Source organism: Miscanthus floridulus, chromosome 8, assembly GCF_019320115.1.
Source record: "Miscanthus floridulus cultivar M001 chromosome 8, ASM1932011v1, whole genome shotgun sequence".
NCBI lineage: Eukaryota > Viridiplantae > Streptophyta > Magnoliopsida > Poales > Poaceae > Miscanthus > Miscanthus floridulus.
The window spans coordinates 13,795,180-13,821,512 of NC_089587.1; the positions used below are offsets into that span (position 1 = coordinate 13,795,180).

A 26,333-nucleotide genomic window follows, 5' to 3' on the forward strand; every position below is an offset into this window, starting at 1 on the left:
GCTTTTCAGTGACAAATTCAGACGGCTCACAAGATTTACGATTATCTCTTTTCCAAAGCTGCACGCCTTCTATTATGAACCCCCATCAGTTCCATTTACAATGTTCAGATTATTAGTTATAGGTCAGTGACAACCTATTTACCTAAAAATTCTATCTGGGAAAACTGTGGCTCGCTCTTATCTAGCAAGAATGCCCCACAAAAAAGGTTATATTACACCCAAATGCACCCCCGTTACCAACTAGCTACCACCCTACAAATCTCAAGAGTATCATATGAAGGTCCTATGCCCTTGCTCTTGTCTTGAACATGGAACATAAACCTTTAGTTTCCATAGTATGTGTTTTGCAGTTAGAAGAAATATCCTCTTGATTGTGATCGGCACACGCCTTCTTCAGAATGCTAAACTCAATCTGATGCCATATGTACATTTATACAGGAGTTATAGAATCTTCTCTTTTACAATTATTGCCGGTAGATAACCTGCAGAATTTTATAAAGACTCATCAATATTCCTAGCCAAAAAAAAAAGAAAAGAAGAAGTTGAACCACAGCCACAGACGTCGATGCACACCACAACAAAGCTCTTGGCCACAAACATCAATGCATTAGATAGTATGATAGCAATACACACAGCGAAATTGGTAAACATTGCGGAAACCAAACTTGTATGCCATATCTGGTAGTTAAGCATTTCACAAGTCACTGGATTTGAATACAGTCAAAGGTCAGAACAGTGCATTGTTTATATATGATACCTACATTTGGGGAAAATGACGACCCACCTACAGTAATTGTATCTCTCCAATAAAAACTGTACTAGTTTGAACTAGCTAAGCATTGTCTTACTAAAGTACTCATAAGAACTAAAAATGCACGATGAACACTATACAAAATTGGAGAGCTACAAAACAAATGGAGAGGAGAACATGACTCACCTCTATTTGAAACATGCAGCAAGAAGTTCTGGTACTGTTTTCATCTATATACCACTAACCACCAATGGAAGGTTTTGCCTTGTGCCATTGCATGGCGTTTTTACGAAGCAAAGGGTTTTCTATTGAAAAAACAATCAAGCTACCATCCTTTGTTCCCGCCAAGAAGCACTCCTCAGGAGTTACAACTAAGGAAGTTATTGTTTTCCCAGCTCCCTCATACCTCCAAACAACATCAAGAGAATGCATAGAGCGCAGAACAATTTGGCCATGATCACCAGCACATACCATAAACTCTCCACAGCAACTTAGCTCCATGCAATTGAGACGGCTATTGGATTCCGAAGAAGCAATATGCTTTCCATTTATGGAATACATATGCAATGAAAGGTCACTATCAGAGTATATCACTAACCTACCATGCTGTGATGTTACCAGTTTTGACAAACCAGCACCTGACGGATGTCGAATGGATCGAACATATGTCCCCTCACGCAGTGTATGGAACATACAAGTCCCGTCCTTTGACCCACTGATAACAATGTCTAATTCCGTGCTGACAAATAAGCATGTGATAATATCATCATGGCCACATAAGATATGGGAAGGGCTTTCAATGATGACATGATCCTTAGTTGATAGGTCATAATTTGCATTCCTAGATCTTTTGTCATTTGATCTCCCTCGGAATGCATACCAGATCATAACAGTTGTGTCATAGCTTCCAGTTGCAATCACACTTCCATCAGACGAAACTGCACAAAATTATGTTGCCAGATATAGTAATATTGACTAAGCAACATTATAATATCTAAGCAATATTGACTAAGAAGCTACAGGAATTGTAGAGCACTCTAGTGCTAGATGCAAGTATGATTTAGTTCACAAGTTTAGAAGTTATATTCAGTATACTTGGTTTCCTAACAGTGAAAAAAGTGAGAAACATTGGATAAGATAAATCAACAGGTCTGCAAGCCATATTTGTAATGTATCCCCATAATAGGATGCAAGTGGATACCCAATGGTGTTTTTTTGGGTCAACTATCTAATTATGGTCAAATGCCATTCTAGTTCATTTCTCCCCTCACTCAAATTACGTGAAGTGCCAATCTAGTTCATTTGAGAAAGTTTTGGGGTCGACTCAATGACCCGAAGTAATTATAACACTTGCATCCCTGCATAATATTCCCATTGAAGCATTGCTAACTCTCAGCACAAAATAGTTATGTTAACAACTCCTTAAATCTGGAGCTTCTAGGAGTTTAATGAAGAAATGTTACCTGCCACACAACTAACTACATCTTTATGCTGACGGATGCTCTGCACAATTTTTCCATCACTTAGAGAAATGATTTGGAAACTATTCTCCCAATTACCACATAAAATTAAGTAATTGTCACCATGAATTTGAACAGCTGCTAAGCATTGTCTTCCAAACTCAACATTTTCAGCCAAAGAAGTGCCAATTTTCCTCGGAGAAATAACATCAGAACCAATTCCGAAGAAAGGTTCCTGCAAGAAAAGAATAAAAAGTGAAAGGAAGTAAATGAAACAAAACAATGCCACCTCAGAGATATTTGCAATTAGAAAGATACCAGTGATCCAGAAAATGTGAAGTTTCCACCAGACTGCAACTGTGTTGTTAGCCAAAGCTTTACGGAGAGTACGAGCCCCTCATTCATCAAAACAATGTTTGAGTCCAACAAGCCAATGAATAATACAGATGAAGGGGTGATTGTGGTCAGGACAACAGAAGTCACTGTTATTGATTGTGGTGCAAAATATAGTGGATGCACAATTGGTATAGGAGGACCTCTCCTTGGGTGTTTCTTCCGAAAAAATTGAATTGGTGTCTGTCCAAAATTTGCAATTTGGTCCTCAATAGCGGACTTTTGTAACATATCATCCATGTTCTCCAAATCAACTGCACCCTCATATGTCAAATAATAAAATATGTTTGCTGCCTGCTCCAAATAACAGATAGAAATTTAGAAATGGTTAAGTTTGAGCACTGAGAAACCATCGACCCATGGGTGATGAGTTTTTAACAAAATATGATATACGTACCTCAACTGCAGGCTTGCCACGCTGCTTGTAACCAAATATGAGATCAATCCAATGATGTAAATTAGAGCTTACATATTCACTTTCAAGGGCTTCTCGACTGATATGAATAAATTCTTCTGGGGAACCCTAAATGTGTCACACAAAAATTAAACGATGAGACATGTTTCATTAGAATGATATGATGCAAGGGCTGGTGGCCATGGTAAGCGCAAGCCCAAACTTTTGTATCTTTGGATGATAGCATCTCCTTGAATAATTTCCCAATCGTGTATTTCTACAACTTTTACAATTATATAATTTTGTGATAAAATATTAGCACCCTGGTGGTTGTTGAATACCGAGATTGCACCACGTTTAAGTTGAACGTATCCAATGCAAACATAAAAATTCTTCCACTAGCAAATTAAATGGATAAGATAGAAGGCATAAGATGCAATGTTACTACCGTTCATTATTTAAACATTTTGCTAAAATGGAGGACGGTAACACAGTAGGATGCATAATACTATCTGATTTGATGCAGTATAAGATTTTCTACATTCATATTCCACCTGAAATATCATGCAAAATCATTGCACACTAAGAAAAGTTCATTACTTAAAATTCTTTTTGAAACAGAGTTCTTACAGCTGAATGTGGTGATGTAGCTAGATGAAGACATCACTAAAGAACTATCAGGAACAAAAACTGAATAATTTTGCATGAGCAGAATATGAATAAAGCTATAAGTCCAGTACTGGATTGTTCCATGAACTAGAGCCAATTGAATATTATCAGTATTATTCAGCAAAATAATAATACTAACACAAACAAAATAATGGATAACCTTTGCCCATGGAGGGAGACCAACATCACCTAATGGTTCACCATCCTGCTTTATGCCAAGGTGATATGAATTTGAATTCTCAAGAAACTCAGGCATGTAAAAGAATTCAGGTATAAGCTCTTTGACATCACTTGTATTTGATAGGCAGTTCCTGTATGTGCTTTCAATGCTCTGAAATAGACGATCTGCATGGTCAAACTTACCACCCTGTAAGCAACATGTAAAACAACATATTAGTTGGTGTTTTCAGAACTCTGATGATAAAAAAACATGCTATCATAGAAAAACAACAAATTTCAAATCCTACTCTTTCAGTTTATAAGAAAAAAATAAGCTAGCAAAGATTTAAGAACAACAGCAAAAAGAACACATGAAGGCAGGACAGGGCAGGGAGACAAGAATAATGAAAGAACCTGAAGATTGCGGTGCAGCGCAGTAAAAGGCTCAAGCCTTAGAAGGTAATAAAGAACAATTCCCATGCTAGAGTAGTGGGATCCATAGTAAAAACTGCCAGAAAAAAAAGGAAAAACAGAAAGAATTGCTTAGTGGGTATCAGGGTAAGATGGTGCACACGAGAAATGTTTGAAGGAATACAACGAAAGAATGATCAAACCTTGGTATATCCGGATCAACAAAATTAAGATATCTATCTTCAAAAGCCTGCATATTACATATAGTTTATTCAAAATTGTCAGAAAGCAGATTAACCAGAAGTGAGAGACTGAGAGCTCCATAGGAATTGATCCTACCTTAAAGCGCTTTGCATCCAAGGCACCTACTGGTTTTGACAGGTCCCTGAATGTAGATGATTTGTTGAAATCAAGCTTTTCTGAAGAGTAGTCAGCCAATATCCAAGGAAATATAGGATATTGAGTTAAATCGTTGTAAGATCGTCCAGCAAGAGTGTTGAGAATCATAAGATACTCAAAGTTGCTTATTTCTCTTCTTCTCCAACTTTCCCTAGCACTCTCAGCCATTTCAAGGGCAACCTTTCTGTCAACAAAGGAAATTAAACTATTCTTGTCTCTGGTAGTTCCTTTGGGGAACAAAGCATCATTCCTCAGGGAAACTAAGAGAGATCCAACACTTTTAGCATCATTTTGGGAGGAAAAATTAAGAAATACTGGTGCATTTGCATCATCAAAGAATATCTCTGTGGCAGTATATTGTAGCAGGTAACGTGTCCAATGAACTGCCTTTATCTGTCAACAAGAAAAAAATTAGTCAAATACTCAAATTTGTGACAAGCCAACACAAGATCGCACAAACTCCGAGATAGAAAAAGCAGACATACCCTAGTTATTTTCCACCTTCTATGGTGTTTGATTTTACCAGATTGATTTTTAATTTGAGTGTCACTAGATTCAGCAGCATTGCCTCGTCCTCCATCGAGATTGCCCTTCACTTTTTCCAAACCTCCCATCTCATTCTTGGAGTCTGAATCTTTTTTATCTTGAAATCTGTCGAAAACAGATGATCCTCCAGTCCCTTCAACTAGAAATTCAAAAGAAAAATGAAGGGCATTTCGTGTGATAGTCAATTGCCCAGCTAGTTTTCTTTTGGGGGTTACAAGAACACAGTGAACTGATGATAGCACCTGGGAAATGAGAAAGAAATAAAGAAATTGAGTGAGGGAAGAACAACAAATACCCATCCAGACATTCTGCAACTACACAATGAACCTGCTTACCTCAATATAATCATTATCATTACTGGTTGATGAACTTTCTTTTCTATTTTGAACAATAGCAGGATAATCTGAGGAATCTGCAGAATCAGTAGTATCACTAACAGGGTGGTTCTCTGGCGGGACATTCTGGGGAGGATCACTCATGTCGTTGCTATCCTCACATGATTCAGAACTTATGTCCCCTGTAATTCCGCGCACTCCTTTCAAAAATAAGTGCTTCATTTTTTCTGTTATCTTGGCATTAGCAGATGGGTCAACAGTTGGGGCAGCATTCTCGTTACTAGATTTGATGGATGATGGCTGACAAAGGCACTCATCAAACTTATAGTTCCGCTTGAGCTTCAGTCGGCGCCGCCATTTATCTTCGGTTTTGTCAAGTTTCCAGTAAGTCACAATATTATTTGGAAAAGGAGCAGCAGACCATGGCCCCCTCTCATCACTCAGAGCACGGAGAATATGAATCCACTTGTCCTGTATGAAACATACATCAGTTTATATATGGAATATTAAATTACTAAACATTATGTTTGGTAAAACCATAAAAATGAGGCTAGTCATGACTTACTGCAACAATTTGCTGATCCTCGTCAAATGCTAGCTGGAAAGCTGCTTTTCTACCGTCGTCCGCAGCTATAGCAGCAGTCTTGGCAAACTGTATATCATCCTCAAAACTCTGCAGTTGTTCAACGTCTTGAATTGAGCGCTCATCAAGTTTAGAATGGAGTTCCTGGAGCAGCTTCATGCGATCAACCATTGCATCCTTCATGTACTTTATCTCATCAGTAGCCTGGGTAGCAGAAAAGTGATCATGTCAGAACAAGCTTTGTTTCAGAATCAATTGCAAACTGAACAAAAAAAATTGACTTCAGGGGCCCACTGAAAGTTCTCCCTCCAGCTAAAAAAAAAAACAAAGCACAGCTGAGAGCAAAGCAACAATGCATGCTATTAAATCTGTTAGATGCTTCAGAAATTTCTGAGAAACAAAAAATAGTTTCTGCATAGAACTAAACGTGAAGACAGGGACAAACCGCAGCGAGAACCCGGTCCTTCTGTACAAGATTAAGAATGAACCCAGCCTCTTTGTTGCTGTTTGCTTCAGTAGAATCATCTCTGCCTACCATACTAGTTGCAAGCATAGACTTTCCATATATCACAGTTTCAAGAATCAAGTGGGACATAACATGGAAACGCGCACCATCATCAAGTTGCCCATACTGGGATCTTACCCTTAGTAAGGACCTGCAGCAATAAGTTACTAAACTGTCAAATTAACCATCATCAAGCGAATGATTATATATAACTAAAGAGTACAAATCCTACCAAATCAAAAAATGCAGTCTGTTTTTGCACAGATCATCTTCAGAGATAAGATTAGGGAGCAGTGATATAAATTGCTGAACACACTTGGATGCGTTTTCTAAGCCAGCTTTGCAGAGATACATAATGATGAGGTGGAAGATAATTCTTGGAAATCTCTCCCCTCTTAGCATCATAGCTTTGTCAGCAATTTTGTTAGTCTTTCCACCCAATGCGCTACTGATGCCTCCCGTTACAACTACAGCAGCCATTTCTGCAGCCGGGATATTGAGGGATTCTACCAATCCGCGGGCCCTTTGCCCGATAGATGGGCCAGCTGTATTTGAACCTTTTGGTGTTAATCTGGTTTGTCCTTTGCCATTCAAATAGCACAGAAGCGTCCATATCTTGTCAAAAAAGCTCCACCAGTCATCGCTCAACTTTTCTCCATCAATAAACAATGTATTACTCCAAGGAAGACTGCAAAAATGCAAATTGAAATATTTACTATTGGTATAAATACAAAATGCTCATAAGTACTACTATATATGGCCCACAAACCAAGTCAGTGAAAACAATATAACAATGAGTTAACAGGCCAGCAAGGTAATATCAAACTAATTCAACTAACACAGCCAACCTCAAATAAAAAGCAAATCAGTGTGTTAACTTCAGAAAGTGCATGAAGTTTGGTGTCATTCATCTACACTGAACTATCCTAAGTACATGATGCAACCAAGTCGTTTGCTGCAATGTTTAATACATGATGCAACTGGCTGAAAAAAAAAATCTCAATGCCACTGCAGAACTTGCTCTACCGAGTCATTTTGCCAAACCAATTCACTCCATGCCATCCCATCAATTTAAAAAGTGAAGTAGTGTAAAATGGCCATCATGTGTCCATGCCACACATTCATAGTTTTTATTTGAGAAATTCAATGGTCTCCACTTATTGGTTGCCTTCCAACCAACCTTCTACTATTTAATGCTAAAGATAAATCAGGGCCCCACCACAGCAGATATTTCAATATCTTATTCCTGGGAACATGAAGAGGAGCAAAATGGCCTTTCAAACCTCTACTTGATGGTTAAACTAACTCTGAAGGTATGAAAGGGATTCATTATAGAAAACGATGGCATAGCACGGAACGATGCAGTAGCAGATTGCAAAGTGGGAGTCATTCAGGGGCACAAACAGGATTTTCTCAAAAAGTAAAGAGCAATAATCTGGACACACCAAGACATGTTTTTGGCACATGATTTCAAGCAATTTGATATTTTAATGCCTTATTTAGAAGAATTCAAGCATACAGACTAACTGTTAGAAATATGTTTCATAGTATTTTCCTTGATATTTCCTCTGATCACAAATAGGTGCATCTACATTTCTTGTAAATCAAACCTTTTTAACTGACTACCAATATCTATAAAAACATATTATCTTAAGTTAAACGAGTTATGTATTAAAGAGGCGGGGTTCCTCTGGAAGGGGCAAGAGCAGGCAAATGGAGGCAATTGCTTGGTCGCATGGGAAAGGGTACAGCAGCCTCTTGAATCTGGAGGACTTGGAATTCATAATCTTGAACTTTTTGGCTAGGCACTAAGAATCCGTTGGTTGTGGGCACAAAAGACAAACCCTTCAAGGCCATGGGCTGGCCTCCCAATCCAAGTCCCACGAAATGACCAGGCCCTTTTTAATGTTGCTGTGGATGCCATAGTAGGCAATGGGAAGAAAATACTGTTATGGACAGATCGTTGGTTGGATGGCCATACCATAGCAGAGGTGGCCCCCAATCTGTTCAAAACAGTTTCGAAACAAACAACCAAGAGGTGGACCATAGCCCAAGCACTCCAAAATAGAAGATGGGTCGACGACATAAAAGGGGCTCTTACAGTACAGGTATTGGTTGAATATCTTCAATTTTGGGATTTGGTGGATGGCATAGCCTTGCAACAGGATGTGCCAGACCAGTATAAGTGGAAGTTGACTCCGTCGGGCTCCTAGAAGCAAGTCTGCTTATACAGCCTTCTTCGTAGGAACCATCAAGTTCAGCCCATGGATAAGAATATGGAAAAGTTACCCCCCCCCCCCCCCCCCCCCCCCCTCCCTCCCTTGTGTTGCAAATTCTTCATCTGGCTGGTGGTACATAATCGGTGGTGGATGGCTGACCGCCTAGCAAAACGGGGTCTGCCCCACCTGGAGGTTTGCCCCTTCTGTGACAAGCCGAGGAGATGATTAATCATCTTCTAGTTGGCTGTTTATTTTCTTGCCAAGTCTGGGCCTTGATTTTTCAGCACCTGGGCATAATGCAGTTGGCACCTGAACCTTCAGTGAGTCATTTCTCTGGATGGTGGAGGAATTTAATCACAGCAGTGCCAAAAATAAATGTGTAAGGGCCTCAATTCCTTGATAATCTTGGTGGCGTGTGAGGTCTCGAAACACCGAAATGATTGTGTGTTTGAGAATATGAGGATGAGTATTCAGGCTGTGCTTAGGGCAGTAAGCATGGAGGGTGGCTCTGGTGCTCAGCAGTGATATCCAAGCTCCAAGAGCTCCTGCCCAGGTTGCTGGCCCTTGGATCTTAAGTCCTGAGGTCGCTGGTCAATTTTCTTTTCGCCTGTGGCGCGTCTGTAATCTAATTCCTGGGGTGTTGGTGTATGTGCTGTTCCTGTACTCGGGTTTGGGTCCTTCTGGACTCATGTACTCTTTTTTCTACCTTAATGAAATGACGCGCAGCTATCCTGTGTAGTTCGAGAAGAAAAAAGGATGTCAATCCATCTTTTGGTCGTTTCTTATTCGTTTTTAGGGTGATCCCTCTTTTGTTTCATCTTGCAACCTGCTCTTATCTCCTAAGTGAGGTGGAGAGATTGCTTTGTATGAGAGTCCCTCCCTTTTTTCTCTCTAATTCATAAAGATATGCTGCATGTTCGAGAGAGAAAAAAAACAATCCATATAAAATTTTAGATACTAGTGGTCAAAGTTCAAAAAAGATTGACTTAGGGCAAACCTAGATATTTTGATCAGAAGTAGCAATTTGTGTGTGGCTACAGAACCGTCATATTACCTTGTAAGTAGGCCATTGCCCTCAGTATTCGTAATTTCTAGAACTGCCGAGTTGATGTCATCAGATGACAATTGTGCAGACATGTCAGGTGAAGGAAACTGCAAAAGAGAAGGGTAGGATGAGTGAATGAGGACCACAGCTGGAAAAAAATCAGTTTGGTACAAAGTATCACTCAGACATACCAAGAGTTTAATTCCAATTTGGTCAACAAAGAGTTCATGACTAAGATTCAAAAGATACAAGATATTATCACGGAATGGCTGAGAATTGAAAACACTTTCTTCAGAAGATGTCTCAAGAAGGCTTCCAATGAGATCTTCAAAAATGTCTCGTAGCAGGGAGGAATTTGGCAACTGACCCTGTAAATTAGGCATTATCAATTAAGCAATCTGAAGTGTCAACAAATTGAAAAAGTTACGAAATTGCAATGACAGAATCTCAACCTGCTCAATTTTCAGTAGAAGGAAATTTGTTGTATCTTCAAGCTGATGCCAGCCACCTTTCACAGAGAATATGCAATAGGAGAGGACCAATGAATACATGTTCCTCACAAGAATCAGCTCATTGGTCTCCAAACCGTCAGCCTTGGCTACAGAATTCGATTTGTAGTTCCTAAGTACATCAAGCTTCGCAGATGTTTCAAGCCAAGAGCTCCAACCATACTCCTGACAGGATCATTTTTATGAGCAATATAAAACTGATTTCTAATCACTGAAATAGTATTAGAAAGTACCATAAGGGATTCAACATTTGCAGGGTTTGAATCCAGCAAATCAAGAAGATCACTTAAAATCTTTGTACGCGCTGAAGCATCTTGACAAGATTGAATATATTTAAAAATGCAAACCAGAATCTGAGGGACAAAGAAAGGAGCCATGCTCCTATCTTTTAAAGCATCAGATTGTGAACGTTTCTGTAAAACCTAGACAGAAAATATAAGCATTAGTTGCTTTATTGTGGGCATTAGTTAACACTGGAAGTCAGAGATAAGAGGATAAATACCATAGTATTACACTTGGTATGAAATTTGATGATTACCTGCTTAGGACTGGCTCCACCAAGAAGAACATCAAAAAGACTAGCACATAAATGATCTGAAAGTGGAAATTTGAAAAGTCTATCAGGTATTGAAAAGAAAAACAGTTGAGATGCTGCTGTTGTCCCTTTCCTTATATCTTCAGCAATGGATCTAGGTCGTCCTACAGGGAGGCCAAAAATTTTTGGTCCTCTTTTCTCAGATGGAACTCCAACCAAAAGCTTTCCAAGAAGCTGAAGGCCCAATAGGCGGATTGGCTCAAATTCCCTGGCAAACAAATGATGTAAATATTCGCATCTTCATATATAAACTGAAAAGTACGATACAGAAAGAAAACAGACATAAAAAAACTGCATTTGCATCTATTGGCATGAATGGTATCACAAAAAGGATGACATGAAGTAAAGGAAAAATATTGTTGACCAGTTGGAGAAAGTTCAGTTTTTTTTAAAGTCCAGAAGAGCTGCAATTTAATAAATCCTAATGAGTAACGACGATAGCAAAAGCTCCCTGTCAACATGAGAATTGATGTAGATTCATTTCACACTATACAGTGTGAAAGCTTTGCTTGCTTTTACTTAATAATCTGTAAGTAAATCAAAGAAAATTACCTCTTAAGAAGATTTATGAAAATGTAACAACCACCAAGTGAATTTACTTGCTCCAAGAAAGATGGTAGAAGCGAGTTGTGTGAAAGGGCACGGATAATCATATGAAGTATATCCTCAATACATGCAACATCTTGACTTCTTTCAAGAAAGGAAACAAGAGCTCTGATATCATGTTGAGAAACCTTTAGCCTGAAACAGATAATCACATCACCAATTAAGTCCAAAATAATATGAATGAAAATATTAGCATATGCAAATCAAGGAAAAAAGATTCAGAATTGTGTATAGCGCAACAATGAAAATGAAAAGGACAGAAATTTAGGACTGCTTATGGAGAGAAAACACATAAGATAATGAGTATCTTTGACGAACAGTTGCAAGTAATTTACTTTAAGCTCATTTCTGCCAGACTCAACAGGAGAAGTCGGATCTTGCGAATTTCTTCCATGCTTGGTCTCTCCCCAGTCACCTTTTTGCTTACCAGCAAAGGCTTAGAGGACCTTGGATCTGGCTTTTCTGAGTAGAACTGTCTTACGACATCAATGATCCTAGGGAGCGCACATAATACTGGTAAAAATCTCCCATCAGCTTCAAAATATTGTATCAGAAACAAATAAAGTTCTCTCTGTACTTGATAGCTTGCATATGCCCAGATATGTGGATTCAAGTAAAACTGTGAAAGAGCATCTCTCAATAGAATCTCTGACATGCCTGAAAAAGCAGATAAGCTACTGATATAACCTCTTCCAAACAAGTAGGAAGATGAGAGAGGGAGAGGGAGAGAGAGCTCACTAGAGGTCTTCAAAACAGTAAACATGTATTTCAATGCTGAAAGAGTCTTGGAATTTAGCAGCTGCGGTGAAACAGATTGGAACAGGAACCCTAAGATAGAGAATCCAGAAAGAAGATGCATCTGTTGCTGATTTGCTATATTTCCATCTAGAACAGATGCAACAAGCTCAATAACTTGACCAGCACATTGATCTCTGGCGGCAGACTCTCCATTCTGAACCACAGCATCATCAAAGTGGATCAGAAGAGGGAAAAATACAGATACGCCACCAACACAATAGATTATTTCTTGCAGCAGGCGCCGAGAGCATAACTTTGTTCCACCCATGGTGGTTGCCTCAAACTTACTCTTGTCAAGACCATCCAGTGCAAATGATACATTAAACAAAGTCCGATTGTTACTAGCCTGCAGAGAAGAAAAGGATAAGTATTCAATTATATAATTCCAGCATTGTCTTGAAAAAGATAGAACATCATGCTTGGAGGCCGGCTCAAACCTGTGCATTCAAGCCAAAAATCATTTTCGATGAAATGCCATCCTTTGCATCAAGTATTCCCTTGTACCGTGAGTCATCATTTGTAAGCAAATTCTGATCACCAAGGAAAGAGTACATGTAACTTGGTCCTAGGTTATAAATGCCCCTTATTTGTTCAGGGGAGAGAGCATCGGAAAATGCGTAAACAGGGCCCATTTGACCAGTAAAAGCAAAAGTGCTCTCAAAACCAAGAGAAGAAGGTTCTTCACCGATGGGCATCAATTCTGTACCAACACTACAGCGAGTCATTATTTCATTTACTTTTGCATACCTGCAAGTAGCAAAAGAAAGATAAGATACTATTGAAAAATAGATATCATAAAAGCCAAATGAGTATATAAGATATGCAACAGCTAATTTTTATGCAATTATGCCCTGCACTTTTTAGTCTTTTCGTTGAATGTTTGAGCGCCTTAGCAGTAATACCATTCTTCTACGACCATGCGAGAACTAATAGAGATTACAATCTTGACACTGTTAGTGGCAGAATACTATCTCAAATGTGGTGTTTTGAGCAAACTACTGTTATTAGTCCAAGTTGTTAATGTCTAATCTTCCTCCAGGAGATACCGAACACCCCCATGTACTAAGAAACACAACAGCTATTGTGATTAGTGAATAAGAAAGTATTTGAAGATTATTGTAAGTACTTAGATCTGATGATTGAATAAAATTGACTCACAAAATGCAAATCATGCAGCAAAGACGTGAGGATTTGACATACCTGCACTTTTCACTTGATACTAGATCGCCATCTACATAGCATCTCAGTTGACTCCCTCCAGAGAAGGTTCTCCCAATTGTATGAGTAACACAAAGGAATTTCCACTGCTTTGTAGGGAGGCTTAGAGATAACAAAACACACTGATGCTTTGGACTGACAGACTGCAAAGCATGTGGAGGTAATTTGACATATGTTAATACCAAAATCAAGTTTCTATTTACTTCACAATTCAAGTCATGCAGCGAATTTATGCCATATATACATAGATGTGCAACCATGGCAAAGAAAGGTCCTTGTGAGCTGGAAATCTGAAGCTCATATTGGTAACACAGCTAAATAACTAGGATTAATCAATAGGCAGCATAGCATCTAACAGAAGCACTAACATAGTCATGTTTGTGTCAGAAATTTATTAATCTCAGGTGCAACCAGCATTCATTTTTACAGGACTGTCATGAGAATATAAGCGAGGCATTGTGTTGAATTTCACCGAATTTCATTGCCACTTGCCAGCTGGCTATCAAATTAATCCTCTAGCTGCTTGGATTAAAATTTGTTTCACTTACGTAAGAATTTTTTTTATGAGGATAAATTTAGTTGATGAAAGAAAAGGAGCACTGACAAAATTTAATAAAAAAGTGAATGTAGGCAGGAGGCAGGAGTTACCTCATAGATTAGAGTATTTTTCCCAAGCATAGCTAAACATCCTTTTCCATTTTCAGTGAAGAAAGAGAAAAGGCCCATCAGACCCTTCTCAGGGAAACTTTCCACCCTTAGCCAGCAACAGAAAGATAAACCTTTATTGTAAGGCCATTGAACTGGTGACTTAATTTCAATGCCCTGTCAGGGATAAAAGTATCAGGATTCAGGAATCATACAAAGGAAAGCAAAATAAGACACAAAGATATGATGAAAAAATGATCCTTCTAAAATTAGCAGAAATAAAATACTACCAAAACGGCTTATAGTACATTAAGATCAACATACTCACAGAGTCATGACCACTAAACTCAAAGAAAGCTTCAGGCCCCTTTTCCTTGAGCATGTGACTAACACTTGTCAAAAGCAATGAACTGTGCTTCTGCTTTGCAATAATCTCCTCGTCGCGAAGGAGGGCAAAAATTTTTCGAATATCCTTTCCACAAATACTGTGTCCACCAATGATCTGAATTATTTCTGCAATTTTTATTACAATATCATCCCCTTCCTCAACTTTAAACCAATCAAGAAGGAAACTAAGCAACCCTGCTCTGAAACAAGAAGTTCTATTTGTAATGGACCCCTTGAGCAACTGCTGCAAGACCATAAGCCCATAATGCTGGAGTGAAGTGCTGCTCTGCCAATTGAAAATCACCAATGTTACATATACTCATATAAGTATCAACACAGCGCATGCGCGCACGCAAACACAGAGGGAAGTAGGGAGGGACAGACGTACCTTTTGCAGAACATTTAGTAATAGCATAATCACATCTTCATTCTGATGAAAAGGATAGCAGAATCAGGTAACAAATATCAGGTAGCAGAATGTAATAGAAGGGGGTACAATTTAGTGATGCAAATCAAGTATATATACAAGGATTCCGTTAGTTCCAAAAACATGGCATTCCTCACCTTTATTGTTGTTTTTTCATTCATGTCAAATGTCCCATCAACAAGCATGTCAAGTAGGGCATCCAGGAGTTTAGGACTTGGAATCCACTTACAAAAGTCCAATAGCAAGCTTTGCAGTGTTTGATAACCTGCACCGACCAGCAATCTGAAGGCAGCCTGGATAAGGCAAACCAGAATTTTAAAATCACATCAAGCAAATAACAGCACAAGTAAAGAGCTGGAGAGACCAATATTTAGACTAACTACCCCCTTGTAAAAAAAAAATCCAGCTCAGGGGGGTGCTTGCTTGTATGTGCTGGCCTGTTTGCTTCTACTACTTACCGCTGCGGCTGCAAATGAACAACTGCACAGCAGTCTTCCTTGTGCTGCTGCAGCAGCAGCCGCAGCTACAGCCGGCTGTTTCGAACAGGCCCTATGGTCGTCAAGGAGTGAACACTGAACCAGTTCAGTTTCAGCCATCCTTCCTATGTATGCATCTGCCCACTGGGAATAGGAGCTGCAAACTGTGTCGCAAGGAGGAAAGAAGAGAAACATCACAGAGGCCAACAAATGCAGGGATGGCAGCGCAGTGAGGTGACCCATGAGTCTAATTAGTTTCCAACCCTTTTTTATCCAATCCATGCATCAGTTTGTTTCATGATTTTGGTTGGGTGGAACAGGTGGGTTGGGTGGGCTGTGTGCACACCCATAAGACCATAACTAGACCTATCCAATAGTCTAATTTCCACCTAGTGTTGTGCCATGCGTGTAGGCCTATGAACTTTACCAAGTGTCCGTGCCAGCTTAAGTACCAAGTGAATAGCACCAACGTGCAAACGGTGCTGGTGCAGCACCTAATGCTGCTGGTATGCAGCACTGCAGGGATTAAGTTGCCAATGGTAACCCAGGAGGAGATCCAAAAACAAGATACAGATGCTTATCCAGGAACAACCAAAATGGTAGCAGCAGCCTTCAAAGTACTTGCTTAGTACAGTTTATGTAACACATGCATGAACTATAGCCAAATATTTTATTACCTTTGACTCATTATTTTCAGCAAGTAAAGCAGTCAGTGTCTGAAGGACATTAAGGACCAATTGCTCCCCAACTGCTTCATCAAAAGTTCCATTCAGCAAAGAGACTATATGCAAGAAGCACTCCCCATCGCGAAACAGATTTTGATAATACTGCCAAAAGTATAATAGTAAAAAAAAAAAACTGTCAGGGACAATGTGGATTATGATGAGAAGAGAAATACCAAAAATATGTAAGTACCATGTGCAAATCCATCTTTACAAGAGAACAAAAAACATACCACACGATCTATCATTATGATCTCTCTCATATTGACTAATAGATCAATCAACAATTCTGCAAAACCCTTTTCCTTTTCTTTTGCGTGAGTGAAAGTCTCGAGATATTTGGAGCATAGTTGCATCCTTGCTGCGTGGTCTTGTGCTGATGACGAAGGTAACTGATTGTAAGAAAGGAGAGGTTTAAGAGTCAGACATTAGTATAAAGAACAATAAAAGGAAAGAGGGTGAATACGACTTACCCTAAATAAGGCAAGTACTTGCTCCAATATGTGTTTCCTGAGGTATTCTTCTTGGAACAAATCAAATAAACACTCGATGCAATTAGCATTGTGTAAAACTGCTATCCTTCCGATGTCAGATATTGTGGCATACTCCTTGAAAAGGTTGAAAGCCAGTTTCACAAATGTACCAGTGTTCTTAATTCTCTCATCTGAATAAGTCATTTGAGCATTTCTGGATTGAAAACCATTTTGATTTAAGTCATCTTGGGACAGCTTCCTTATTTCTTGTGCTTGAAGGCATGCAACCTTCAGGACTCTAGTGAGCACATCGATTGACTTGAAAGAAGCTAGAGTTTGTTCGGTTGCAAGTTGTAGGATCACGTGAAAGCTCTTAACAATAGCACCAGCCAATCCAGGATCATAGGTACAATGTTCAAGTGCACCTACCAATGCTAAGCATTCTGGCTACAAACAAATCAAGGCAATTTTAGAGGCAAACAAAAAAAAATGGCACTGTTCAAATTATCATAATAGGAGTAACATCTTAGCTAAAGCTGGGAAAAATTGGGATACCAAGTTATTTGAGTTTTCATTGAGTGTTGCAGCAAACTCCAAGAAGGAAATAGCTTCTGCTTGAAGAACGTTGACATCAGTTTCATTGAAGCTTTTGGAATCGATTGATTTGGGAGCATCAATAAGTTGATCATTCTGTTGAATGTAGTCCAAAGATGATCCAAAGTAGAAAAAATTCTCTGAAAATATCAGATCCCAGAGACCCTCCTCTCGAAAAGATTTAAGTAGAGCTGGTGCTGAAATGAGAACCTTCCTAAACGTGCAAAGCATGTAATGCTGCATGGTATTTGCTAAAATCCTGGAGCATTTGTCAACAAAAAGAAAATATCAGCGAAAGAAATTTAGTAACAAAATGGTCCCATTAAAATACTACATGTTCAGCATGCAAAGACCTAAAAAGAATATTTCACATAGAGACTGATGTTACCTTGTCCCAAAAAAAAAGAATATGATAGCCAGAACAGTGAACAATTAGGAAAGGTGAAAAAGATTAGAAAGCAGATAATAAAAAACCAGAAACTATTTGAAAGATGGCTCAAATGGTGGAAATTATCTAGAAGGATATTTAAATTGACACTCGTTGAGCATTCCACTGAGTATATTCATTTTCCTTGATTTGATGTTTGACCAATGCATCTTAGCATGGAAAATATCTTATATTAAACCCAATAAACACTATCTTGATAGATTAGACATAATGAGTGTAAAGAACAATAGCTTATCAATAACAACAAAGCCATTTTCCCAAGCAAGTTGTTAGGGTAGGTTAGAGATGCATCTAGTCAACAAAGTGACATATTCAAACAAAAGGAGAAGGAATTGACCTTATATGGTTAGGCAATTCAGTTTCAGTAGCACAAGCTTTGATGCACGGGAAAACTGTTGAAAGAACCTTTATAATCCACCTTGCACATTGCTCCCAGTATGCCAATGAGATGGATAGTGAAATTTGGGTAACATCGGTTGGAGCAGGGCAGTATTTGATCTCCTTGGGAAGAAGAAGAAATGAACAAAGCGCTCTGCTTAATTTTACAGAATACTCATTCCATTCTGATGTATCAAAAATATCTACAGGATTCGAGAAAGATTCCAATGTTGGTGAAGGGCCAGTGCTTTCTTTATCAGCTTTCAGGATGGCCTGAGCATTAAGAAATTTTTGCTGATGAAACTCCTGAAGCATAAATGCAGACCAACAGATACTGTTTGCAAATTTATGTATCCGCCCGTTTTCACACAAGAATTGCAGATTATTGACATTACCAAAGCTGAATCAACAGTCAAGGACACAAGAAAGACAAATCATGAAACAGTATATGGCAACAATTTTCTGACAATAAACGAAGTTCTGAACAAAATAGTGACATCAAAAGTAAAATTTAGCCCTATCAGTATACACTTGTCAGACAGGATGGTATTGGCAAATATTTAATTGTTATGTGGCCAACTAATCATATTTAATTGAAAGTTACACGATCATATAGTCCTGAACACTTACTAATCACTATTATAGAAAGATATATAATTCATCATCAATCAAACCTTTCATTATATAGTTTCTATATGAAACACATAGTGCATATGAGCATTCATTCAGCAGCATTATAGACTATTAAAGTGTAAACCAGACAAGACAGAAGATTAATCAGAAAGATGTTGCCTAATAGTAAATGAACACGGATGATTAACCGTCATGTAGTGTAATATTTCAAGGCGCTACCTCACACCTGACTGTTTACCTACTTGTCAATGACTAATCAGCCAATGCAACCGATTTTTTTACAAGAGAAAAAACTCTCTAACCCATGATCCAATGAAGCTCTTTTGTCATACAGGATGTCAGAGTAGATCATCTATCATAGCTCCAAAATGCCAGAATAAAAAAATAACAAACTACTATAACCAACTGCACTAATTTCAGCACTTAAAAATGATGGAAAAGGATACACTGCTTCCCTCAGAATTTCCAAAGATAGTATCTGGAGCTGGAGAATGCCACTCCTGCAAGCAAAAGGATGCTATATATGATCAAAGAACAAAACAGATAGGATCTGGTATATTTAGCTGGTAAACTCTGACAGATTCTTTTTACAGTGCACCATCAACTTATAATGGTAAAAGCCTCCTATTGAACACCTGCAATAGTTAGCTTGCCAGATACTGTCATCATTATCATTGTCAAGTTATAGTCATTAAATCAAAGAGGAAATGGAGGTGTCTTACTCTAAGATACTCCCTTCAATAAAAACAAGTAACTATAAGGAATGTGCGGTCAAAAATAGTGCTGCTTTTCTTATGGATATTCAGATTGGATATGTGAAAATGATATCTGCATATTTTCCCAAATAAGTACTCCCTCCATTCCAAATTATAAGATATTTTGGCTTTTCTAGATACATAGATTTTGCTATGCACTTAGATATACACTATGTCTAGATACATAAAGCAATGTATCTAGAAAAGCCAAAATGTCTTATAATTTGGAACGGAGGGAGTACTAAATATATACACATGTCAAACTAAGTTAGTGTTCAAAGTACATTTTGGCAATCTTGTAGATTACAAAATGTTATCCTGTCCTGAGTCCTGACTGATGAAGTAGCAGTCAAATGACAGCAGTAGAGAAGAGATGGAATGTGTAATTATGTATCAATCATAGAGAATCAATCATGATGTCTGGCAGAACAGCAAAATGAATGAAAATGGAAAAATGAAACTGTAACCAGAACAATGTGAATGCAGTGAACAAAGGGACAGAACTAAAATACCTCCTAGGGCACTGTTTAGAAAGGGGAATTTGGATCCAAACCCTTAAGCTTTTAGGACAAACTAAACTAGATCATAAAAGTTCCTAAAACCTTTCTCCTAAGGAGGCACTGGACGGGTAAATCTTCCACCAACTTGAGGGATGACATTATAATCCTTGAGATAGATACATTCGTGTAGATAAGTATATCTTATTTAGTTTTTTTCTTCAGATGTAATTACAGCTCTCTGTTCCAAACTTCAGAACCTACTACATCAAAGGTCTGGTTTTGCCACTAATGAAACACATACCTTTCATCACTGGGAACAAAAGACTGCTTTGAGACTGAAAATTTGCTTGATGGCAGTCCCAGTCCATCTAATAGAACCTCCAGTCCCCCTATACTTCTGAAATGATTTTGTGCACGAGTATTTTCAGATATAGTTGATCTCAGAGAGTACAGAGTTATAAAGTGGAGTGACAAGTCAGTCCACTGCTCTTTCAAATTCAATCTTCGAATAACCCTTAGGAGTTCTGCAAGAAGAAAAAAAACAGATGTGTAAGATAACGATGATGTAAAAATGTGGTTAGATGATATAACAAGAGGACAATTCATTGGAACAATTTCCTTGAATGCTCTGCCAACTGAAGCATATAGAAAAAACATGCTATACCTTGGTATGGAAAACTACTCTGAATCTATTTACTACAACATTTAATTAAGAGGGTTTTTTTCTTGAACTACGCAGGAGAGTTGTGTGTCGTTTCATTAAGAATTAAGAAGTTCAATAAGACATACTGACACGTTTATTAGCGGCTTCACAGATATATTGTGTTTGTTATCAGAAACAGTCTTGCCTTTTATTACATATACCAACGTCTTCAGTACAACTTAGATATCTATAAATGCATAACATAGTACATAGAACATTCTTTGTTTAAATAAACAAAGAGAAGACCCAGTGCTGCTGGTGATGGCAAGGTACATCTTATTCTCTCCTCATCTTACTCTATCTGACCTCCAAAAAAAAATATGGTGACAAAATAGAGGGAAATACCTCTGAACAAACAAATCTACTCCTGACAAGTTTTATTAACAAACCAACTTTTAGTAGCTAGGCAAATGTAAAAGGAACACAAATGATGGACTAGGCAACACAGTACAGGTTTTGAGCCGATTGGGAAATGAAACAGAGGTGATTCAGATTCACCCTCCTGCACAGAAAATAAATATAATGTAGAAAAGGTCCTAGTTTTTTCAGATTAGTCATCTACATTCAGGGTTGGCACTCAAGTGGCTCAGTTCTTTTTACCAAAACAAAATTTAATCACACCAGCAAACCCATGGTTAAGACTATTTGATCCCAGATTATATTCAAGAGTCTTGGCACCATGCATCCCGTGTAGTACTCTCTATCACGCTCTTAGCTTCATAGTGGAACTACATGTAATTGTCATCTTTCCTATGATATTTCATTCCTCAAATTTCTGTTTCTTTTTATAGGGCATACTGAATTTGGAGAAGTTAAACTTCACCGAAGTTGACTAACGGTTAATCAAATTGTATGCATGGGTACCGTACAAAAATTGCATCAACATGATTCTTATGGTCAGGAATAGTTACAGGCGCCGTAACAAGGGCTAATTAGGTGGTCCCAGGGATCAATCAGGAAGGCATAATTCAGGCAAGCAAGAATTTAGGAGAGGATTATGCTTGTAAATCCTTTATAATAAGTGGTGATCAAGGAATAAACAAGCAATTACAGCCAATTCCCATTCTCATCTCCCTTCTCTGTTTCCTCATCTCCCTGCTGCTTACCTCAACACCGAACGGCCAGCGAGCTCCCACAGCTACCCCATCAGGTTACTCCCCCACGGACGTGACAATGATATTGTAACACGACAAACGAGATTGGTTTTTTAGCAGTTGATAATATATTATTATTGAAGAAATTTGTAGTCAAAGTACACCTTTAAAGACTTCTCCAAATCCTAGTACACCTGATAAAAGAACCGGAGGGAGTACGTTTCTAGAAATTATGTAATGCACTTGAAACTATCACTAGACAACTGAGCAAACTAGACTCATACCATGCTTTAAGAGTTACTCAACAATAACGAGTAAGTGTTACAATGATAGTGTCATATACCAACACTGAGAAGATAACTTTACCTACTAACCAATTGACACCACCAGCTTCCATAACTGAAACAATGGCCTTTTTCTGCCAATTTCTATCAGAAACCATGTTTTTGGAAGTATTTGGAGCAACTGTGGCCAAATAGTTGCTTGATAGGGTATGCCTGGAGCTGTTTAGTATAAACTGTGAAATCCTTGTTGTACTTGGTTCCAGATCCATGAAGTTTGAAATTATTGTAACAATGTACACAAGAACCTTTTGCATCGTTCTCACGTTCTCTACAGTTTTATTTGACAGTTCTTCATCTGCAGCAAGCAAGCTGGTCAAGGTCTTCAGCTTTACAACTGCGGCTGAATATACGAGAGAAACATCAGTTAGGACAATATCCACAGCAAAAGTAAACATATATCAGTTATCATAGTCTTCTGCTACAAAGTGAAATTGTTATCAAAGAAATAAAATAAAAAGGATATTAAATGAATCTAGAAGTAGGAAATGAAATAAATCTAGAAGTAGTAATACTTATAGCCAAGTAAAGAGAGTGTACCTTTCAAAAGAGCAGTGACCTTCTGCACGCCTCCATAATAACTAAATACTTTACAGTTATGCACTGAGCGCGTAAGAATTGTCAAGCACTCCAAAATTGTCAAACCTTCTGTGTTTAATCCCAGGTCACCCAATAACTCCGAAATGTTAGCGGAGGATTCTGGACAGCTGCTGCCTAACAATGCAGGAAAAACAAGATCCAAATTTATCATTTTAGTTGCCACATCAAATAATGCAGCTGCTATTAAACCAATATCAATAATTCAGCAGAATGCCAGGATGTGTCTCCTCACCAGAAGGAATAGATTCATCATCAACAAAAAAAAGACCCAGAGTTGGATAAGTTTATTTACTGGCATGTTAGTGCCTTAGAAATTTAGACTACATCAACAGCCAGGATGGTAATTAGACATACAAAAACCAAGGTTACAGAAAATTACAAGGCTGTGCTATATTCAGCAAAAACAAGCCAGCATTTATCTGATTTACAGAGCCCTTCATATAAGTTCTGCCAGCTTGAGGGAATTCACAAACATCACCAAAAGCACACATCTAATTTTTAAATGTATGAGTATATAACACTGATGTAGTTACTGGATAAAATTGCTGCCAAAGTTAATGATATCTAAAGTTTTGGGGGAAATGTTATGCGCCTTTCTTAGAACAATATGAAAAGAGGTCCTGACAGACTTATGAATGGCAGCTTGAAAAGGTACAGCTGTAGTGTCAAGTACAGACCTCAAAAGTTGTATGATATAATATAAGAAATGTTGAAACGAGAACTACTTTTTGTTCGATAGATCCACTTACTTTCAGTGATAGATGAAGTTATTTGAGAAATCTCTTGAATGAGAATAAGGATGACCTCAGAAGGATGACCAGTAGAGCATCCTAAAACTGTATCATCTGATAATGATTCATGATCGACTGATTGCTCAATATGGCCTGGCTCCCAATCTTTAAATGCTTTTATAAAATGCATGACAAATGTTTGCAGGGACTTCTTCTTTTCAGCCTATATGAAATTGTTAACAATGAAATGAGGAAACATGATCACTTTGAAAAGAAGTACTTCCCATAAAAATGCCACAGAAGCTTAGTAACTTCAAGTGTATCTATGTTTATGCTAAAAGTGAAAAATCCTTATACTTCCATCCTTAAACTTAACTATATGGTCTAAAGACAAATTAATACTATTCACGGTCTTGGATTCTTTTTCCTCCTGTCCTCATACAGGATACCAGGTGAGCAAGCTAGTCAAATTACTCAGTCAACCAAGTTATCTTATGGGAATTGTTGAAAGATAGGACAGAATACATTGACTAGTTGTCATAAGTGTTACACTGAAATCAGGACCATGTCTGCTGAAAGTTTTAATGCTAGGATGCATGCGATGCAATAAGTACTGATTAGTCAAATGATTCTTCAATTACATCCGATATAATCCAAGGAAAGGTCTGTGAAGGCAAACCAACATTGTCAGCCAGGTACCTTGTCAATGCCACTCTCATACTTCTGCCAAAGTGCATTAAGGACTCCTTCCTCACCACTGTCACTGGAATCACAAAACACACGATTGAGAGAGAAGAGACATAAGCATATCAGATTGTGTTGTAACAATACAAGGAGCACTGAAACTCCAGTTCACCATGATGTAACCTTAGGGGCAAAAACATGGACACAAAACGTATCGACAGAACTTAGTTATTTATCTCAAATCCAAAACCTCCAAAACATTAGCTTGTAATTGGTGAGCATAGGCATAGCCAGCCAGAGTAACCCACTCGGCCATAGGATTGCCTGATTCAACGCACCCTCCATAACATGCTAGAAAGGATATTTTTACCCTTCATCATCCAACTGTCACGCACACTGGCATAGAAAAGTATGACGAGTTAAATTGTCTGATTTGTCTCACTGGTCTACAGCTTAACCAGTTAGCATTCAACATATTCATCTAATTCCATTCCATTGCAGCTATCCATCAGCACGAGTTAACACCACGATGCTTCAACAATCACCAACGACAGCTAAAAGGTGGTGCAAAGCACGGAAGCGAAGTAGAAAATGCAACAGCGAGCTCGAACTCACTGGCTCGCGCGCTAACAAATAGCGGCGACCAACACCAGGGTTGAAACAAGCAAGTCGCATTGCCCACGGCAAACGAGGCACGTGTGGGTTACCTGAAGCGGACCCTTGGGGACGGCGGGGCGGCGACCCTGTCCGGGGAGGGGGACCCGACGCCTCCTTGGTCTCCTCCTCCGCCGCCCCCGCCGGCGCCGGCCCCCGGCGAGGCGGGCGCCGACTTGCGGAGGAGATCGGCGACGCCCTTGACGATGTTCATCGCCCCCGATCCGGCGCTAGCAGCAGCGGCAGTGGCAACAGCGCATCACCGCCGCGGCGAAGACGACGACGACGACGCGACAGCGCGAGGCGAGCCCGCAGGATTCGGTTCGAATCCAATCCAGCCCAACCCGATCCCAAGGTAGTGACAGAAGTGGAGACGGCGAGATCGCGTGAGGGGAATTGCAACAGGATAAAATGTTCCGGCCGGTTTTCTTCCAGCGAGCGAGTTTTTTTTTTAACAGTCAGATCGAGGAGTGCGAGGGGATCTGGAAGGAAGGGAAGCAATGGTCCGGTGGGGTTGTTTCTCAGTAGGGGAGAAGTTCAGGGAGAAAATTACAAAATAATCATACTGTTTACTAGGGGCTTTTGTGATAAAATCCCGTTACGATGGGCTGGGCCGGCAGACTTCTTTTCCTCTTTGGTGCCCTATAATCTCTCGTCGGAATGCAGAGTTGACCCGGCTGTTGCGGGCGGGTGGTGCCACTGATCAATCGGCCTGCTGGTTGGTTTATGGGTTGGTTTGGATTGGTCGGTGCTAGTTTGTTGTGAGAGAAAAATACTGGTGGCTGGCTGGTTTTTGCTGGCTGAAACCAACAAGCGAACAGAGTGAATATTAGGCAACTGTTAACTTCGGTTGGGTTCTGTTTCGCCCGAATGTGAGCCTTGAGCCGATATGGATGACCCATTTTCATCTTTTCACCTTGTGAAATGGCCCATGCCAGTGTTAAATCCACATGTACTTTTTTTATTTTTGAATTGTTACTCCTCTGTTTTTAGTTATATATGACGTTTATATGATAAAGAAATTAGTTCATTTGGGACTTTTTCAGAAAGAAAGACTTTTTAAGTTCATTCTCTACGAGTGGTGCCAAGAACAACCCGTAATTATAAGCTTCTATAAAGACGGCATTTTGTTTGTGTATAATTCCAGCTCATCGGTGAAGATGGACTTGTATCCTTTAGGTTTTCCGGTTTTATTTATATACAATAAGACTCTTTGGACCACAGTATTTTATTAATTCTATTTTTCTTTATGAAATTGGATTATATTTCCTAGAAAAGATCATACATTCTAAAAGGGGTCTAAACTAATGCATAATATCAACATCATAAGGAACTAACTCTTATATAAAGTTTGGATGTAGGAAAGGGTTCACCGCCAAGATGACCCGCGGAGTAGGAGTGAGCAATGGGACAAGGTGGGGTGTGTTAAAGATTGAAGAATGATGGGAAGGAAACCAAGATGAAGTGCTTAGACGACGACCTAAATATGGAGA

General features: G+C 38.9%; 1 protein-coding gene across 2 annotated transcripts; it reads right to left on the reverse strand.

Annotated features, from left to right (window-relative positions):
* On the reverse strand, positions 1 to 25,324 carry LOC136475782 (BEACH domain-containing protein B-like). Of its 2 annotated transcripts, XM_066473373.1 has the most exons (40): positions 24,894 to 25,323; positions 24,202 to 24,265; positions 23,521 to 23,725; positions 22,712 to 22,885; positions 22,197 to 22,514; positions 20,335 to 20,557; positions 19,225 to 19,278; positions 18,105 to 18,545; positions 17,281 to 17,578; positions 16,726 to 17,172; positions 16,486 to 16,644; positions 16,208 to 16,357; positions 15,192 to 15,347; positions 15,016 to 15,057; positions 14,569 to 14,913; positions 14,244 to 14,417; positions 13,578 to 13,738; positions 12,815 to 13,124; positions 12,318 to 12,723; positions 11,915 to 12,236; positions 11,526 to 11,714; positions 10,917 to 11,181; positions 10,612 to 10,800; positions 10,322 to 10,543; positions 10,061 to 10,237; positions 9,879 to 9,976; positions 6,838 to 7,293; positions 6,546 to 6,756; positions 6,083 to 6,304; positions 5,518 to 5,988; positions 5,122 to 5,424; positions 4,577 to 5,029; positions 4,441 to 4,487; positions 4,241 to 4,334; positions 3,828 to 4,034; positions 3,002 to 3,127; positions 2,530 to 2,898; positions 2,215 to 2,446; positions 938 to 1,689; positions 1 to 482 (listed from the first exon to the last, which is right to left on the reverse strand). In XM_066473373.1, exons 1-39 carry the CDS (start codon positions 25,052 to 25,054, stop codon positions 992 to 994), a joined length of 9,639 nt encoding a protein of 3,212 aa, XP_066329470.1. In that variant the 5' UTR covers positions 25,055 to 25,323; the 3' UTR covers positions 1 to 482; positions 938 to 991. The 2 variants fall into 2 exon arrangements, with proteins under 2 accessions (XP_066329470.1, XP_066329471.1); XM_066473374.1 differs by lacking the exons at positions 1 to 482; positions 938 to 1,689; positions 2,215 to 2,446 and having other exon boundaries at positions 2,761 to 2,898; positions 3,002 to 3,117; positions 24,894 to 25,324.
* Positions 25,325 to 26,333: the final 1,009 nt, after the last annotated feature.